Source organism: Natrix helvetica, assembly GCF_964273705.1.
Source record: "Natrix helvetica genome assembly, chromosome: 4".
Lineage (NCBI taxonomy): Eukaryota > Metazoa > Chordata > Lepidosauria > Squamata > Natricidae > Natrix > Natrix helvetica.
Window position 1 is genome coordinate 105,269,023 of NC_138550.1, and position 19,656 is coordinate 105,288,678.

The 19,656-nt window shown below is 39.9% G+C and overlaps 1 protein-coding gene across 2 annotated transcripts in view; it reads left to right on the top strand.

The window, feature by feature from the left end:
* Positions 1-18,631: 18,631 nt before the first annotated feature.
* The window catches only part of CARMIL1 (capping protein regulator and myosin 1 linker 1), a 162,444-nt gene continuing 161,419 nt past the window's right edge, over positions 18,632-19,656 (top strand). Inside the window, exon 1 of one of the 2 annotated variants that reach the window (XM_081950267.1) lies at positions 18,632-19,559. In XM_081950267.1, coding sequence (XP_081806393.1) covers positions 19,520-19,559 — 40 coding nt within the window. In that variant the 5' untranslated portion in view covers positions 18,632-19,519. The remainder of the gene's footprint in view (positions 19,560-19,656) is intronic. The other variant, XM_081950268.1, reaches the window with a different exon arrangement.

Sequence of the window (19,656 nt, forward strand, 5' to 3'; positions counted from 1 at the left end):
CCATTATCATAGTCAGACCATGATTCAACCACATGAAAAGGAGAGACAGAGTTGCATACTAGTAGCACTTTAACTCTCTGAATGATCTCTGTAGTTTCATGTAAATGTTAAACTGCACAGGGAGCTAAATGGAGCAACAGCATAATTACTCCAATGCCATTCCTTAAAACAATCTCTCTCTATTTGAGTTACCTACTGTAAAGTTGATCCACTTGCACTTAGCTCAGCTAATCTTTCCAGAAAGATAGCAGAAAGTCCAGGTAAAATCAACATATCACATTGTCTCTCTTGGCCAAAATCATTCCATTCAAGGAAGTTTCAGTGCCCTACCCAGGTCTAAAGGATGAGAACAGGTAATATTTGGCAAATGCTTAAACTTTTTTTCTGTTATAAATGATCTTCAAAATACCGTGTCTAATAGTCACGTATCCCTGTGCAGTCAATAAAATGTTTTAATTCAGAAAATACAAAAATTTTAAATCATTTGGATGAGCTTTGTTTAAAGACTACAAATGGAAGAGCAGGGTTTGTAGTTATTAAAAGAGGTAACCACATGAGCACCTCAGTTAATGATCAACATGACTAACATTTGTAATTGTAAGTCAAGGACTACCTGTGTATAATTAGCTTCGCACTAGTACCAAGTCTGCCTAAGGACCATTAATGCCTGATAGCATGACTATATGTACAGATATGTACATGAAGCCAATTTGGTCTAGTGATTAAGGCACAAGGCTAGAAAGCAGGACATTGTGAGTTCCAGTATGACCTTAGCAATAAAAGCCAGCTGGGTGACTTTGGGCCAGTCATTTTTAGCCTAACTCACCTCACAGAGTTGTTAATGTGAGGAAAATAGGAGGAAGGTAGGTTGAATATGTTCACCATCTTCAGTTATTTGTAAAAAATAATAAAGGCAAGATATATATATATATATATATATATATATATATATATATATATACACATGCATACATACATACATACATACATATATATATATATATATACACATACATACATACATACATACATACATATATATATATATATATGTATTTGTGATCGAAATGGATCTATACTAGTCTCCCTTTATCAGCTCAAATACAACACAAAATATATAGATATAGATATAGATAGATATAGATGATAGATATAGATATAGATATAGATATAGATATAGATATAGATATATAGATATATGTATATATATATGTATGTATGTATGTATGTACACACACACACATTTATACATATACATACGTACATACATACATACATACATACATACATACATGCTGGTCTTGTTGTATTCGGGTCTTTTCCCATGTAAGATTGAGTTTGTCTTGGCAACGTTTCAGCGAGGTCTCACTTGCCATCTTCAGGCTGATGTTTTTGGGTTAAAGTGTGGTCGGAGCTGCCGTCTTTCTATAAATCTTGGTGCGTGTGTGTGTGTGGAGTGCTGGCTTTGTTTCAGTAAGTGGAATGATTGGTCGTGTAGTTATATCATGATTGGTAGATTGGTGCTGATTGGTGCTGGCTGTGTGTCCGCTGTTGTTCTGTGTTGTAATGGCCTGGGTGGTGGGTGGGGCTCGTTTGTTGACTAGGGCTGGTTTCCAGATGTCTGGTAGGCGGGAGGTATCATCACGATTATTCATGTTGTGGGGGTGTTTCTCTATTTCGATAGCTTCCATAATTATTCTCTCGTTGAAGAAATTCTCTTGATGAACGAGCCCCACCCACCACCCAGGCCATTACAACAAGATCAGCATACCTACACCCGTGAAAAATCTACAAAAAGAAATATCTTACCTCTATGGGGAGGAAACCTTCCTGCTCACCAGGACCTATGAGAAACTAAGTCCGAAGAGCCACCATCTTATGTGACTTCACATTCCTACGCAACTGCTGAGACAAAAGCTGATCCCCACATGCTTCCAACTAAAATTCCATTCTAAAACCTCAGCCACCAAAAGGATCCTGAAAAGAACTGAATTAGCCCTAATCAGAAACAAACTCCACAGGAAAAGACTCCTACTAGACCAAACCAACCAGGACCTACTCACCCTTCACCTCAAACTCAGCAACAAAATCCACCCAGCACGCTGGGACAAATCCAAACAACTAGCCCTCTGGAGAGCCAAAACAGAAACCTCCTACAAGACAGACACACACACCAACAAACTCCACAGACTAGAAAAACAACAGAAGCCCAACCCCCTTCCACAGCAACTCATGAAACAAACAGTACACAACATATCAGACAGAACCCTCACCACAGCTGAAACCAATGTACTTTCCAGAGGATTCAACTTTGCAGTCGCCCCTAAAAGCATCTCCACTGAAGACATCATATGCGGAGTTGAAGCTACACTCACCAAAATCAACCCAGATGATAGCCAATAAAATCAGCCTTGCAGTCACCAACTTCCTTTGCTCCAGTAATCCACTCAGAAGCAACTTACAGCAAGAAGAACAAAAAGCACTCACTAACCTGAGGAAAGACAACAACATAATCATTCTCCCAGCAGACAAAGATAACGCCACAGTGGTGATGAATACATCTGACTACTAAGCCAAACTATCCAACCTACTCCAAGACCCCGCTTACAAATCTTTAAACACAGACCTCACTACCTACCTGGAAAAAATCACCAAATCCAAAATAAAAGCCTCTCCCATCAGTGAAGAGATCCAGCAAAGAATCATCCCCAGAGAGAAATCTTCCAGATGCCCCAAACTCTATGGCCTCCCCAAGATACACAAAGAAGGAACACCACTCAGACCCATAGTCAGCTCCATAGGCTCACCTCTACAGAATCTTGCCAAATTCCTCGCCAAACAACTCCAACCCTACGCAGAATCCATCACCTCACACGTACAAATCTCACTCCACTTCATAGAAACAATAAAGAAACAAAACCTACAACCCAGCGACCTACTCGTGAGCTTCGATGTCATATCTCTCTTCACACAAGTGCCTATAAAAGAACCCTTGACAGCCATCCAGAAAAAACACAACCCCCCTAAACACATCCTGGACCTGACCAACCACTGCCTAACCAACACATACTTCATCCATAATGGACAAAGATACAAACAGATAGAAGGAGCACCCATGGGATCACCCCTCTCACCCATCATCGCAAACTTATACATGGAACATTTTGAAACTAACGCCTTAGATAAATGTGAACCCAAATCCAAACTCTGGCTTAGATATGTTGATGACACTTTCGTGATTTGGCCACACAGGAAAGAAAGAAAAACTGGACAAGTTCCTCACACATCTCAACAGCCTACACCCCAAAATACAATTCACTATGGAAATAGAAGCAAACATCCAACTTCCCTTTCTGGATGTCCTAATCTACAAAAAGCCCAATGGCTCCCTAGGACACACCATCTACCGGAAAAAAACACACACCAACCGCTACTTAAATGCACAATCCCATTACCACCCTGCACAGATCAACTCTGTACCCAAGACCCTCATCTCCAGAACCAAACGCCTAGCCAACAAAGATCACCTGAAAACTGAATTACACACTCTCACGAACATATTAATCTCCAACGGATTCCAAAGAAAAACAATTACCAACCTAATCCAAAGGGAGACTCCCCCCAAGAACCGAAACACAGAACAGGACAACGGCATTGCCCGCCTCCCTTACATCAAAGGCACCACAGATAAAATCAGCAAAATTCTCCACAAACACAATATCAAGACAGCCTTCAACACTGACCAAAAAATAGCCAACATCTTAAGAAACCCCAAAGACAAAATCCAACTAGAAAACCAAGGAGTCTACGAAATACCATGCAAAATCTGCCCTGCAACATACATAGGACAAACGAACAGGAGAATAAATGCACGCATCGCAAAACACAAGAACGCAGTAAGAAAAAACGAAAAAACTTCCTCCCTTTTAGGACATGAAATTAATTTTGAAGGAACCAAATTAATCTCCAAACTGAGCACTTCAACAAGAGAATAATTATGGAAGCTATCGAAATAGAGAAACACCCCCACAACATGAATAAACGTGACGATACCTCCCACCTACCAGAAATCTGGAAACCAGCCCTAGTCAACAAACGAATCCACCCACTACCCAGGCCGTTACAACACAAAACAACAATGGACCCACGCCAGCACCAATCAGCACCAATCTACCAATCATGATACAGCCACACAGCCAATCAATCCACTTACTGAAACAAAGCCAGCACTCCACACACCCCCACACCAAGATTTATAGAAAGACGGCAGCTCCGACCATGCTTTAAGTCGAAAACATCAGCCTGAAGATTGCGAGTGAGACCTCGCCGAAACGTTGCCAAGACAATCTCAATCTTACATGGGAAAAGACCCGAATACAACAAGACCAGCATATATATATGCTGGAATTTTATCTCTTAATCTTTTATTCAGTAATAAATTTATTAATTCAGTAAATGCCAATATGATTAGAACTACTAAATGAAAAAAGCTGGACTACATATTGTATAGAAAGCACAATATTATATTTGTTAATTAGTATCATGACAATGTTATTAATGATGATTCAAGAGAAGTTTTTAAAAGCACAAAATTTATTTGTTCACTTCTTGAAAGCAATCAATGGGGCTGTCAATCATTCTATGTTGCTCATAGAATTTTATTAGAAGTGGGAGGACTAGACATTGTATTTCCTCTATAACACTCCTTTTTTCTACCAATTCTTGCATTTTTTATATCTACAAATTATATAATAATGATGGGAAAGGGGAATAATTCTGTGGTGTCTGATTCATACCTTTAAAAATAGGCCACTGAGAGGTACACTCAAATTTACTGCTCAATGGAGTGCAATCCAAAAGCAAATAAAGAACACTAATGTTACTGAGCAGTACACTTCCTACTTATGTTAGATATATATTTTCATTATTTTATACATACTTCTGTAAATTTGAGAAAAATGTGTCAAAATATAGCATACAGCCCAAATTTTGTCAACACAACAGTCTCCTCCTACACATGTACATGCAATATCACTAGGAGGTTTATAGGAAATATCTAAAACCCAATAGGTTTGGGAATATGCAACAGGAATAAAGGAAGGATGGATGGCCAGTTTTATATAGACAACAAAAAAAACCATTGTATTGTTTTGGTTTTATGAAAAGTTTCTTATTAAAATAAAGCATGACATATCTATTTAAATGTATATAAGTATGCAATTCTCACTGGATTAAATAGTAAAATCAATCTTACTGATCTTCAGAAGATCAAAATTGTCAAAGCAGAACCATATTACTCAAAAGTGAAAGAGAAAACATTATATCAAATGCGGTAGCTAATTTTGAATGATTAATATATGTTATACACCTTCACTTTAAAAGATAATGTTCTAAATATTTAAAACTATGAACTGTATTTTTTCTTTAGATCCATTTTAAATGTTTCCTAACCAATAAACTATCTGCATAGGCAGATTGCATCTTTCTTTCTTTTGACACTGTAAGACCACTAGATGTCAATCCTTCCTTAATATTCCATTTTTTTCCTTCTCAGAAAAGAGTATATTTAAAAACCAGACAGCGTAATACAAACTGTTGCAAAAAAAAAAAAAAGGGTGGTGGAGGAAGAGAAGAGATAAAAAAAATATTTATAGCCCAAACCTGTAAGAGAGATAATGTTCTAACCTCCAGCTACCCCCAACCTATGGGTCTCCAGATGGGCTAGGAGTGCATTGTTGGGAATTACTTGAAGCTCCAATCCCAACATATTTGGAAAGCATTTCTGTATAGTTTATATTACATAAGGTAGTCTTTATTGATCAGGTGGTATATGAACAATTTGTACCCTTAGCACAGATCCTGTTTACCAATAGTTCAACAGTAAAGTATAATATCTTTCAGGAAATGCAGATTAAATTAGCCATGCTAAACTATTGGGGTTAAATTCATAAAACTAGTCAGTTTTTTTTAAAACGACAAATACAGCAGCTTCTGTACTACTACTGTTGGCAAGAAAGCTACCTGGTTGTATCTATTAGATTTAGATTTATTAAATCTAATAGATCTATTAAATCAATCACACTCAACTTGAAGACCTCATTTTTTAATTTAACAAATTTAATTACAGTCTAGTGCTTTATGCTACTACAACTGTTTTTGTGAATTACCACGTGATAATATGGCTATCATTGTTTGACTTTATGTGATCCATTTCCTCTATCCCTAGTATAACCATAACCCCAAATTTCCAAGCTATTATACATGTACTTACAGGTAAATCAGATAAAGTAGACTGTGCTCCATGAAAGCTTATTCTGTATTTTATAAAAGGTAAATGTTCCCCTCGCATATATGTGCAAGTTGTTCCCGACTCTAGGGGGCGGTGCTCATCTCCATTTCAAAGCCGAAGAGCCAGCACTGTCCGAAGATGTTCTCCGTGGTCATGTGGCTGGCATGACTAAACACCGAAGGCGCACAGAACGCTGTTACCTTCCCACCAAAGTTGGTCCCTATTTTTCTACTTGCATTTCTTTTTTTTCTTTTTTTTTATTAAAAGAGTTTTATACAAACAAATTTTCCCCCTTTTCACCCCCCCCGCCATACAATGTAAATCTCATACAGATGCTATGCCCCCCCAACTCCCCCGCAAAAATTCTCATTCAAATATTACACCAAATACTTTGCCCCCTCCCCTCCCCCCATCTTAAAGTAAATTACTCGTTCACATATTGTACCCCCTCTCCTCCCAACAATCACAATATAAATTTCTCTTAGAGTAATAATAGCACATTAATCCCATCTTCTAAGCTAATTTAACATATATAACTCATAATATAAATTTCTCCTAAAATAACAATATTTCATTAATCCCATCTTCTAATTTATTTATACATATATATTGCCCCGCCCTCCACCCTAACCCTCCCCCACCTCCCACTCAAACCCACCCCCCTGACTTCCGCTGTATACCACTCTAACAATTCCAAGCATCCCATATATTATTTACTCTGATCATCTATCAATCTAAACATTCTTACCTAAAGGCTACATAGTACTTCCTAGTCTGGTATTTATTCTGTATGTAATCAATCCATTTTACCCATTCCTGTGTATAATCCTCCTGTTTCTGAGCTTTTAAGAAAGCTGAAATTTTTGCCATTTCGGCGAATCCCGCCACCTTCTGAATCCATTGATCAATTGTCGGTAAAAAATCTTTTTTCCAATGTTGCGCAATCAACAACCTAGCTGCTGTGACCATATGCAAGACCAATTTTGTTTCCCCTTTGGTGAAATCCTTAGCTATACCCAATAAAAACATTTGCGGAGTGAATTGTATTCTTTTCTTAAATACATTCTGCATAACCCACCATATTTTTATCCAAAAAGCTTTAACCTTGTTGCAAGTCCACCATACATGAAAAAAGGTAGCATCTAGACACCCGCATCTCCAACATTTTGGTTGAACATTTGGGTACATGCATGACAATTTTTTAGGATCTAAATACCATCTGTAAAACATTTTATAAAAGTTCTCCCTTAAATTCTGTGACTGTGTAAATGTAACATTCTGAACCCATATTTTTTCCCACGTTTCCAACATAACCACTTCACCAAAATTCTGAGCCCATTTAATCATACAATCCTTAACCAATTCACTTTCTGAATCTCTTTCTAACAGTACATTATATATTCTTTTAACTTGTTTTGGGCCAGTCTCTTTTATCTGCTTAATCAGTTCCACTTCTTTATCCATAAAACCGACCCTACGATCTTCTTCCCATATCTTCTGTAGCTGTATGTAATGTAACCAATTTAAAGTAATTCCTTCTTCCAACAGCTGTTCCAAAGTTTTTAACTTCCATTCGTCCCCATCAGCAATAAGCACATCTTTATATAAACAACCCCCGAGTGACTTAATATTCATAATCCCCATGGTGTCTGCAAGATCCAACCAAAGCGGTATTTTATAATCCCAATTGGGCCGGTGCTTCTTCCATATTCTCATCAAGATCCGAAGTGGATGGGCCCCCTCCAGTGGACTGGACGGGCCGTCAACAGCGAGTCTTGTGAGACCACTCTGGGAGGAGGTTGACTCTGTTGCCCCCGAGGACTTAGACAGGTTGCGTGGACGGCTGCGACCCACCACATGTTCAATGGACCCGTGTCCCTCCTGGCTGGTACTGGCATCCTGGGAGGTGACACGAGGCTGGCTTCTGGGCCTGGTGAACGCCTCATTGGGTGAGGGATCCTTACCAACTGCCTTGAAAGAGGCGGTGGTGAGGCCCTTACTCAAGAGGCCTTCACTTGACCCAATGGAGCTAGCTAATTATCGTCCAGTCTCCAACCTTCCCTTCCTGGCAAAGGTTGTTGAGAATGTGGTGGCGCAGCAATTTCCACATCACCTCGATGAATCCGACTATCTAGACCCACGCCAGTCCGGCTTCCGACCCGGGCACAGCACAGAGACAGCCTTGGTCGCGTTGGTTGATGATCTCTGGAGGGCCAGAGATAGAGGTTGTTCCTCTATCCTGGTCCTATTAGACCTCTCAGCAGCTTTTGATACCAACGACCATGGTATCCTATTGCGCCGGCTGGAGGGGATGGGAGTCGGAGGCACCGTTTTACGGTGGTTCGGCTCTTACCTCTCCGGCCGGATGCAATATGTGTTGACGGGGGCAGAGGTCGACCCTGAGGCCACTCTCTTGTGGGGTGCCGCAGGGGTCGGTCCTCTCGCCCCTTCTGTTCAACGCATATGTGAAGCTGCTGGGCGAGATCATCCGTGGTTTTGGGGTTGAATATCATCTGTACGCTGATGATACCCAGCTGTACATCTCAACCCCAAGCCACCCCAACGAGGCTGTCGAAGTGATGTCCCGGTGTTTGGAAGCCGTCGGGGTCTGGATGGGGGACAACAGACTCAAGCTCAACCCTTCCAAGACTGAGTGGCTGTGGCTACCGGCACCTCGGTTCAGCCAGCTGACCCCATCACTGGCCATAGGGGACGAGCAATTGCCCCCTGTGGAACGGGCGCGCAATTTGGGCGTCCTCCTAGATGCCCGGCTGTCAATGGATGACCATGTGGCAGCCGTGGCAAGGGGGGCGTTCCACCAGGTTCGCCTGGTGCGCCAATTGCGCCCCCTACTGGACCGGGATGCCCTACGCATGGTCACTCATGCCCTGGTGACGTCTCGCCTAGACTACTGTAATGCTCTCTACATGGGGCTTCCCTTGGGACGCGCCCAGAGACTGCAGCTAGTCCAGAACGCGGCCACTCGGGTTGTCATGGGGAGTACCAGTTACTCCCACGTAACACCACTCCTGCGCGAGCTGCACTGGCTGCCTGTGGTTTCTCGGGTGCGTTTCAAGGTTCTGATCACCATCTTTAAAGCGCTCCATGGCACAGGACCTAGTTACTTGCGGGATCGCATCCTCCCACATACATCCCTGCGGCCAATTCGCTCTCACAGGGAGGGGCTTCTCCAGGTGCTGTCCACTAGGCAATGCCAGCGGCCGGCGCCAAGGAGTAGGGCCTTCTCTGTGATGGGCCCAACCCTCTGGAATGACCTCCCCCCCGATATTAGAACCACCACGGACCTCCGCTCCTTCCGACAAAAATTGAAGACTCACCTGTTCCGATTAGCTGGCCTGGCATAATTATAACTGTTATAACTGTTACCTCCTGGAAATATATTTTTAACTGGTATTTTAAGGGTATTGTTTTAAATTTAATTGATTTTAGGGGTTTTAAAGCCATATTTATATTCTTGCTGTACAGTTCTTTTAATTCTTTTAACCTCCTCCATATTTATTTATTTATTCATCTGTTTATCTATTTAATGAATTTTACTGTGGATGATGTATTTGCTGTGTGGACTGTACACCGCCCCGAGTCCCTTTTGGGAGAGGGGGCGGTCTAGAAGTGCAAATAAATAAATAAATAAATAAATAAATAAGGCACTTCGGAGAACATGATTGTTAAACACTTTATCCACCCTATCTTCATAAAAAAGATATGCATGCCATCCCAGAACAAGATCATGGCCTTCTATATTCAGCAAATCCATTTTTGTTTTCCCAAACCAATCTGCTACATGCGTTAGTACCGCAGCTTCATAGTATAATCGAAGGTTTGGGAGTCTGAGGCCGCCTCTTTCACGAGTATCTTGCATAATCTTCATCTTTACTCTCGTTTTTTTCTCCTTCCAAACAAATATATTTAATGTTGTTTGCCAGTTTAACAAAGTTTTATCTGATTTAAGCACCGGTATCATCTGGAATAAAAAGATAAATCTAGGTAGAATGTTCATTTTAATTGCTGAGATCCTTCCAAGCAAAGACAATTGTAACTTTTTCCACACTTGAAGATCTTTCTGTATCTTTTGCCACAACACTTCATAGTTATTTAAGAAAAGTTTTGTATTTGATTCTGATACTTGCATTTCTTACGTGCTTTCGAACTGCTAGGTTGACAGAAGCTGGGACAAGTAACGGGAACTCACTCCATTACGCGGAACTAAGGATTTAAACCGCTGAACTGCCAACCTTTCTGATCGACAAGCTCAGCATCTTAGCCACTGAGCCACCACATCCCTTATCTATATTTTATTAGTGAGTCTTTAAGACCACTAAGGTAAATCCCACTTACCACCCAGGCCATCCTATCTCCTTTTTATCCTTCCACTTCCCAGCAAAATAACTGAATGCTTGTGAAACATCTGCTGCTGAGTCCACTTGATTTGTCTCCTATTTGGTGCTTTCTCCTCTTCCATTTTGCACATGTATCAATAACTAATGGAATTTTCATACATGTGCAAAATGGATGCTAATTCAATAGGCATTTTACAGATACCCCTCCTTCCAATGTCTGTTAAACAGATGTTTTAATCTAATATCATCCTGCAGTCGAAGTTTTGTCTATTCCAAATTAAAATATATTCCTTAAAAATAACTTCTGCTGGGATACATAACCTGGTATCTAAAAGTTTAGAGTAGAAGTGTCATTCAAGGGTTAACTATGATGGAAGCTGAAATCCTACATATTTAGTCCAACCCCTACCTATTTTAGGAAGAATATGTTTTCTAATATCTTCAACTGCATCCCAAAAGATGGCTGCTCCTTAAGCAGTGCAAAATGTTGAATATTTATATTTGCTTTAATGTAACCTTTTATCAAATTCTGAATCCATTTTAGTTATTTTAATGGATTTGTCAGGTATGCTCGGTTCCCTGAAAATTGAAAACTCAAGAAAGGCAATTTATCTTTTCTCTTCTCTTCTCTTCTCTTGTAATTATAGCCAAGAAATTTGTAAAAGCCTTCCGCCCCCTTGAATAATCCAACCAGCAATGCTGATAAAATACTAATGAGCTTTGTCAAGAGTCTAATTGTATTCCTGCTCATCCTGAGCTTACCACCTGCCTCAGTTTGCTATTGGAAAGGGGGAAAAAATCCACAAATCTCTATATAAAATTCAGTGGCATCCTAAGTTACAGTATTAATAAACAGTACAGTGTTAAAAAAAAGATTGGCCAGCAACACTTGACATATTGAGAGCATGTTGTGGATGCTTTCACAGAATGACTTCCTATCTATCCCAGAATAGCTGCCTGGGGAAGGGGATGTCAGGAAGGCTTTGGTATTGCTGAATTTTGTTGTTATTTTTTGTTCTCTGAAGGCTAGGCAAATGAAGGGTGGAAACTTTCCTCTTTATTTCCGTTAAGCCTCCTGGCTCAAACTCTGCAAAAGCTTCCCCCACTTTTGACATGACATTCTTATCTAGCTATGTATTAGGATTAAGTCAGTTGAAACAGTTGATTGCCCTCTGTCAAAATTGAGACCCTTTTTATTATGTCTGTGTCAGTTTAATTAGTTTTTTCTTTTCCTCTCTTTTGTCATGAGTTAATGAAGTTGCTTTATGCTTTTGCCTAGTAGGTAGGCGATAGTGTTCATATAACCACTCCCCCCTCCCCCAAGTAATTCTGACCTGTAATTCTAACTACAATATGCAATGCAATACAATGAGGGATATGTATCTATGAATTGAATATCAATTTATATTAAGTATTAATTGGAAACTTTTTGTAAGAAATAAAGATAGTTTGTGCTACTATCAAGCACTGAAAAATAATACATTTTGTTCATACTATAGTTTAACAACAGTGAATGGAAGGACAAAGGAAATAGCCTTCTTGCTGAGTGTTTAACTCATTCTGTTAATCTTTTTCCTGTCCTTTCTATTTCCCATTCTGTCAAACGATTAAAGGGAAAATGTTTGCAATGTAAACATCTGAGTTGTCAAAATTGTGGAACAGAGTAGATGATGAATAAATAGCTATTCGGGATTATTTATATTTTTTACTGGTTGCTGAATGACTTTTTTGCCTAAAGGTTTTGAGAGAGTTTCTTCTGCTTGGCACATATTCAGCAAAAATCAGAAATGTAAACTAAATATGGCTAAGTGACCATTCACTTAACAGAAAGGGTTTTATTCTTTCCTGGTTTTGTTTACATATTTTACCATTATTACATGCTTGGGTGGGGAGAGGATTGAATTAATTCATGTGATTATGAATTAGGGTGGTGTGTTTTAAGAAAAGTGGGTAATTTAAGTAGGCACTTTTCTGGGTCCCTTTAAATTATCTCTTTATTGTATCCTTTAAGACCTCGTGCCTGCCGTACTCATGACACGTTGAGAAGAAACAGTCTTACTCTATATTTATGTAAGAAAATATGCATGCTTCTTTATTCAAGGCTGGGTAGACAATACATCTGAAATTGAAGCAAATGAAAAGCCAGTATGTGGATTATAGTAACTAACTCTTGAAGGATCATGTTGCCTTTCCTATATTTTTCCCCTTCCCAGATCAATCAAGTCAAAGTTGAAAACACATTGACTTCAGAAAAGTGTCTCATGAGCAAAAGACAAACTACATGTATTCTTCCATTGTGATATTTTAACTTCCAATGTATTTATCTGAAGCTACACACAAGTTTGCATGCACATACTGTGGTATTTAAACTTCGTTGATGGACACACAAAAATGAACAAATAAGACTGCACAAACATTAATGGTTGCTATCTGTAAATCACTGATGTAAACAGAGGCTACATTAAATACAGGCTTTTTGTGTGTAGGAATTTCTAATCATAGCATTGGATAAGGGAAGGGAAGTTTTTTCCTGAGATTACAAACAATGGTTGTCCATTCCAGGCCTGGGGAAAGAGGGCAATGTGAAGCTCCTTATAGACCAAATTGTGAAGCCCCTGTAATATATTGGATCTCTCTTCTTCTATTCCTGACAATCACAGCATGATTCTGATCTTGCAAAACTTGTGTTAGTAGATTTTTGGAATTCATACATTTGGAAGATCACCAGCACTATTTATTCTTTTAAAAGCGATAACTGTTCCTGCTAGTACCAGAAAGATTTTAAAAAACAATGCTTCCCTCCTCTAGCACTGATGAATTATTACTCTAAGCCAGGGATTTCCAAACTTGGGAACTTTTAAGACTTGTGGACTTCAACTCCCAGAATTCCTCAGCCAGCCATGATGGCTGAGGAATTCTGGGAGTTGAAGTCCACAAGTTTAAAGTTGCCAAGTTTGGAGAGCCCTGCTCTAGTGAACAGAATGCATTTAAAAAAAAACCTAGGCTAAAGCGGGCTGGGCCCAGAACCCTAAAGGCCAGATCACATATATGAATCCACAGTAAAATTACCATATGTTTTATGTAAGGTAAACTAGAAATGCTCTAAGAAACACATTCACGAAGGAAAAATGCACTGAACCTTCTTCTTTTTAATCCATACTGTGGCTTATTACAATTGGTAAATCCAGTATTATAGTGTGCAAACCATAAATTACGTATGTCTTAATTAAATAATAAAAATAATCCAAGGTTTAGTTCAGAATGGCAATATACACATACTGTCCCTTCTGCCAACACAGGAAAGTTAAAACAGGAAAATAAAACCAGATAATTTAAAAATAATCTTGGGCAGAAATGTTGGTAAATGCAAGGAAGTACTCGAAACATAATGAAAACCAAGCTGCAGAAACTAGGATTACATTGTTAATCCCATTTATTGGATGAAACATAAGCCAAATTCACAAACAATGGATGGTTTGTGAAATCTACCCTAGTGTGCCTACGTAAATTCAAATTGTCATTGAATACAGTCTATATTCTATTCAAATATAGTGTGAACAGTGATCCCTTGCTTCTGATTTCACTTCTCCAAAGTATTACTGTACACATCCTAACACATTGGGGCAAGGGGGCGAATCCTCAGGAAGATACTTAGAAAAATATTATAAATTGTAACATGATAAAACAAATAGATGATGAAATTATTTGACTGTTGTAAAACAGATGTTTTTGAGCTTTGCAGAATTTTTTTGGCTGGCAAAGTGCTGCAGGAGGCCGTCCAGGCCGAAAACTGGCAAGGGGAGGGTGTGTGCCCCCCTTGGCCCGTTTTGGCTGGCAGAATGCCGCAGGAGGCATCTGTCCTATCCCCCCCTCCCCCAGTCGGCCCGCAGAGGAAAACTACAATGCTGATCTGGCCCCGAAGAAATCCAGTTTGACACCCTTGTTCTAGAGTATTTTAATGGAGGTACATTATATACCATTGCCTTAAAATCAATAAGATATGATTAGAAATGTGTATACTCCAAGTGGATTTTTTATTTTCAGTCTGAATATTTTTTATTGGTAGCATTTAAACAATTATAAAATGTAACTTATTTGGAAACTCACTTTGTTCAATTCAATTTTATGCACACTTAGAATGCGTTTTGAACTGAATGGAACTTTTACTTCCAAATAAATCTACAAAGGATTGTCCTGAAAGAAACAACCGAAGAAGTTCTTATTAACTAGGTTTAGGCATGTAATATACTCCAAAATAGCTTTGTCATATAGTGTGATTCACATATAGTGTGAAGAACAGCGGCATGATCTCTATTTATGGAGTGTATACAACCTAATGATGCTGATATAGTTTTACATGAAAGAAATAATGCTGACAGCGATTAAGTAAAGACGAAACTGTCAAAAAGGCTTTGAGTGATTCAAGTAATTTTTTTCTTAACAGCTTTAAATTTAAAGTTCTATAGTTCTGCTGGATCACACATGTCAGACTTCATTACCAAGTGAAAAGATTGATCTGTTTATATCTATTTGTATTTCACACTCTGCTACAAAATCTCTCTGCTGTGCTAACCTTGCTGGCACACCAAATATCTGACATCAGAAAATAAATGAATTTCCCAGAGTAGAAAATTCAACAGGACATTGCAAAACCATTTTGACCTCCTGCAAAGAACGTGTGCTAATGTCTACTATCAGTAAAGGACTGGTAATGCATTGAAAATTTAATGATGCTTCCTTGACAGCGGTGCAAATGAATTAGTGCCAGAAAGAGAGAACTGTCATTGTTTATTGAATACCTTATAATTTTGCTGTCAGCGGAACAGTTTAGAATTGTACCCTTATTTGATTATGCATGGGAAAGGGAAAAAATGAAGAATAAAGTTGCAAAGACAAATGATAGATAGGTACAGCCAAGAAAGATAGGAGTGGACGAATAAAATATAGTTAGCTGTTTTATGATCAATAATATAAACTTGATCCTGGCAGAAACCCACTGGATGAGGATAAAGTAGCCACTTTGTTCATGGATTAGTCATCTATTTAACCAAAATATACATTGAGCTGGGGGGGGGGGGGAGACAGGAAGAAAATCTTCAGAGGAACATGTTAATCAGATGACCAAACCAGCAACAGATAATAAATATATGTTGCTGGTTTAGATTAACATGTTCCTTTCCAGTATCACATACCTGCACAAAAAGCCACAAGAAACAACTGTTGGGAACACTTCAGAGAAAGAGGCATCAAGCAGAATTGGATCAAGAAGCCAATATTTATAATACAAATTATTCAGGATAAAACAAAACGTTAGATGAACAACTCAGATTTGTCTAGGAAATCATAAAGTTATGACTTATTTGGGAATAAACTGTAATAACTTAATTATGGTTACATCTAAGTAGACATGAGTAATTCTTCTGTTAGTGGTTTATATTGGATGCTTTAAGTTTGTAATATGTACTAAGAAGACCTTGCAAGTTGCAGTCTTTCTTTTGTTCAATTTTTGAGAAAATTTCATGTAGAGTCTTCAATAAATGGGCAGGAAAATTTTTCTGCATTGACAGGAATTGCTGTCTGTTCAATTAGACACACATTTTGGCATGTGGACAAATACCAACATTGTAAATCATAGGATTATTATTCACTAATCACATTAACACATTATACATGTAATCATCTATAACAAAAAAGCATACATGAATACTAAATCAGCAAATTATTAAGTTTTTTTATGTTTGATAATATTGACCACAATAAAGTAAAAAAATACTTACATAAACACATGACATAATATAATACTGATCTAGTGTTTATTATGAATATATTTTTTCAGATGCAGTAATAAGGCAACAAATCTTCTACCTTCAAAGATAGAAGAATAAAAATATGATGCCTAACATTTATCCTTTCAAATATTTTTGCAAGGTTATCTAGTTTGATAATAAAAAGATTATAAGAAGAAACTGCAGCAAACATCATGGTCTCAAGGTAGATTGAGATAATTATATAACGCATCACAATATTTCACATTTATTCACAGTCATTTAATCTTATTTCATACTCAGATTGGATTCCTATATATAAATGGTTTGCAGACCACAATAGTCAAGAATTGTACAACGCACCCGGAGACAGCCTAAGGTTGGAGAAAGCTATTCTAGAGGTATTGGGAAACAAACATGCTCTGGTATCATATGATAGGTCCCAGTTAGTATGATTTCTCGGCAACCAACCTCCCTAAGATACAGATACCTCAACCCTTTAGCTTTCAGCTCTTCTAAGAGACGGGGGCCAGGATGTGGAATTCTGCTGTGATTGCCATTTCATTTATATGTTGATAATGTAATAAGTTGAGAGGAAAGCTATGGCAAACTTAGACAGCATATAGAGACATCAGCTTGCTGACAAAGGTCCATTTAGTCAAAGCTATGGCTTTCCCAGTAGTAATGTATAGCTGTGAAGAGTTGGACCATAAGGAAGTCTGAGTGCGAAAAAAATTGATGCTTTTGAATTGTGGTGTTGGAGAAGACTGTTGAGAGTCCCTTGGACTGCAAGGAGGTCAAATCAGTCAATCCTAAAGGAAGTCAACCCTGACTGTTCTTTAGAGGGACAGATACTGAAACTGAAACTCAAATAGCTTGGCCACCTAATGAGAAGAGAGGACTCATTGGAAAAGTCCGATATTGGGAAAGATTGAAGGCAAAAGGAGAGGTAGACAAGAGAGGATATGGTTAGACGTCCTTGAATGTGAATTTGGACAAACTCCAGAAGACAATGGAGGACAAGGGGAGCCTGGCATGCTGTGGTCCATTGGGTTGTGAATATAGTTTTTGGTGTTTTTATTTCTGTGTGCTACCTATAGTTCCCCTGGGTAGATGAAGAGTTATATACATTGGTTAAATACACACACACACACACATACCAAAAATCAAACACCACCCCTTAGCATAATTTAAAAATCCTTACAAAACTGACATGTGTTGCTAAAGCTATACATTTTAAGGAAGCAACTGGAACTCCCTGCCTTCAGAAAGTGTAATGTGGAAGGTTAAAGTACAAATCTGGCATGAACCAGAATTTCACCCAAATCCATAAAATATTTTCCAAGGCATATCAAGGGTATCATAGTGCATCATACTTGGAAGACACAAAATTAAGGTGAGCTGCTCCAGAGCTTATAAAAAGCTTTAAAAAGTTTAAGTGTCAGCAATGAGCAAAGAAGTTGAGGTATTTACTACGTCTTAAATCACCAACTATCATCAAATTGCTACTTGTATGTCTGTGAAAACAGTATTTAAAAGCTACTTCTGAATCAGCCAAAAGCAGCAGAAGAGTTTTAGCACCAACATAAAAAAGCAATATAATAAACCCATTTCATTTTTTCCCTAATGAAACTAAGTTACGGAATAAATCTGAAAGTTATCACTATGCTTGAGACAATTCTTTCAAACTCCACATTGTTAGTAACACTTCAGGGATGCTTGAGATTAAACAGTTTTCTATTTATTATTATTAGCTGAAGAACGCTGGGTGCAAAGTTAGTGCCTCCCAAGTTCCTAAAACTGATCCTACTTTGTTAATACATTTTTCCCTATAAGAATTCGAGTCCGGTCCAGGCTCTAAACATCCTCAGAAATCTGAATAGAATCATATTTAATAAAGCCTGCTTTTTCTGTACACCACAGCTCCAGCTGGGTAAGTTGTAAACATCTTGTCGAAGTACTCAATGAAGCGAAGTTAGATTGTAAACGAGGGTAAAATGAAATAACATTGCATTGCATGCACGACCCTTCAGGGGTTGCTCGGATCCAGCCTCACTTGAAGGGTCGGGGATGCTTTTTAAGAAGCGTTAATCACCTTAAAAAGCAGCTTTTCTTAAAAAAAAAAAGATGGTGGGAATGGGAGCACAGGGGGAGGGATCTTTCCCCCCCCCCCTCCACGTTGAGTAAATCTGAAACCAGCAGATGGCCCCCGATCTCTCTCCGTCGTTTGCTGCTAGATTCTGCAATTCGTGGGAACGAAGGAGGGACCAAAGGGAGAGCCGCCAGTGTCCTTTATATGCACGTTCCGGCTCCCTGCCTGGTTTGCGCGCATGGAATCTATGAGCTAACGCCGGGCTGGCGAAGGGTAAGAAATCCCCTTCTGCCTAGGCGAGCTTTCTCGCCCAAACTCCAGCATTTCTCGGGCGGACGCTCAGACCGCGGCTGCCTCTCGCGAGGGGAAGGAGGAGGCCGTCGCTTGGCTGGAGCGGGCTTGCGTGGGTGCCCGAAGGGAAGCCCCCCGGCCCGGGCTGGGGTCCGCCAAAACCAGGAATGCCGCCAGCGCCGCCTCCACCCACGCCTTCCGCTCGCATCTCAGGCCGGGAGGTGACTGCGTGAGGCTGGGGGGAAGCCGGGCAGGAGAGAGGGAAGCTCGTCCGTGGCCAGGAAGGAGGAAAGAGGAAAAAGCGAAAGCGAGGAGCGCAGACGCAGCAGGGAAAAAAGGAGAGCCGAGCCGCGCGAAGGCGGTCTGGGCTGCGGTCTTCTCCCCTCGCGAAACCTTGCTCCGCCTGCAGCTGAGATGAAGAGGCGTCGTGCAGCAATAATCTTGTAACTCTCCCTCGGCTTTACCATCTTTTTAAATCCACCACCCCCCCGGTCCTCCTCGGAAAGCGGCGGGGAGACCAGCACCAGCAGGATTGCGGGGCCCTTTTCCTCCGCCTCTTTTCTAAACAGCTGATCGGAATCCGTTCGCCTAGCCTAGCCTGAGGCGGGGGCACCTAGGGAAGGTGAGGGCGGAGAGCGGGAAACGCGAGCAATTGTCACCAGCAAGCAACACGTTCGCCTCCCGGCTCGCGCTCCAAAGAGGGAAGGCAAAGCCCCCAGCAAGGATGACCGAAGAGAGCGCGGACGTTCCCAAAGAGTTGCTGGGTAAGCATGTGCGCTTCCTCTCTCTTCTCCCCGCTTCGGGGGAACGGTGGACACCGGAGCGCGGGAGATTGGAAGGGGGGGGAGGAGGAGGAGGAGA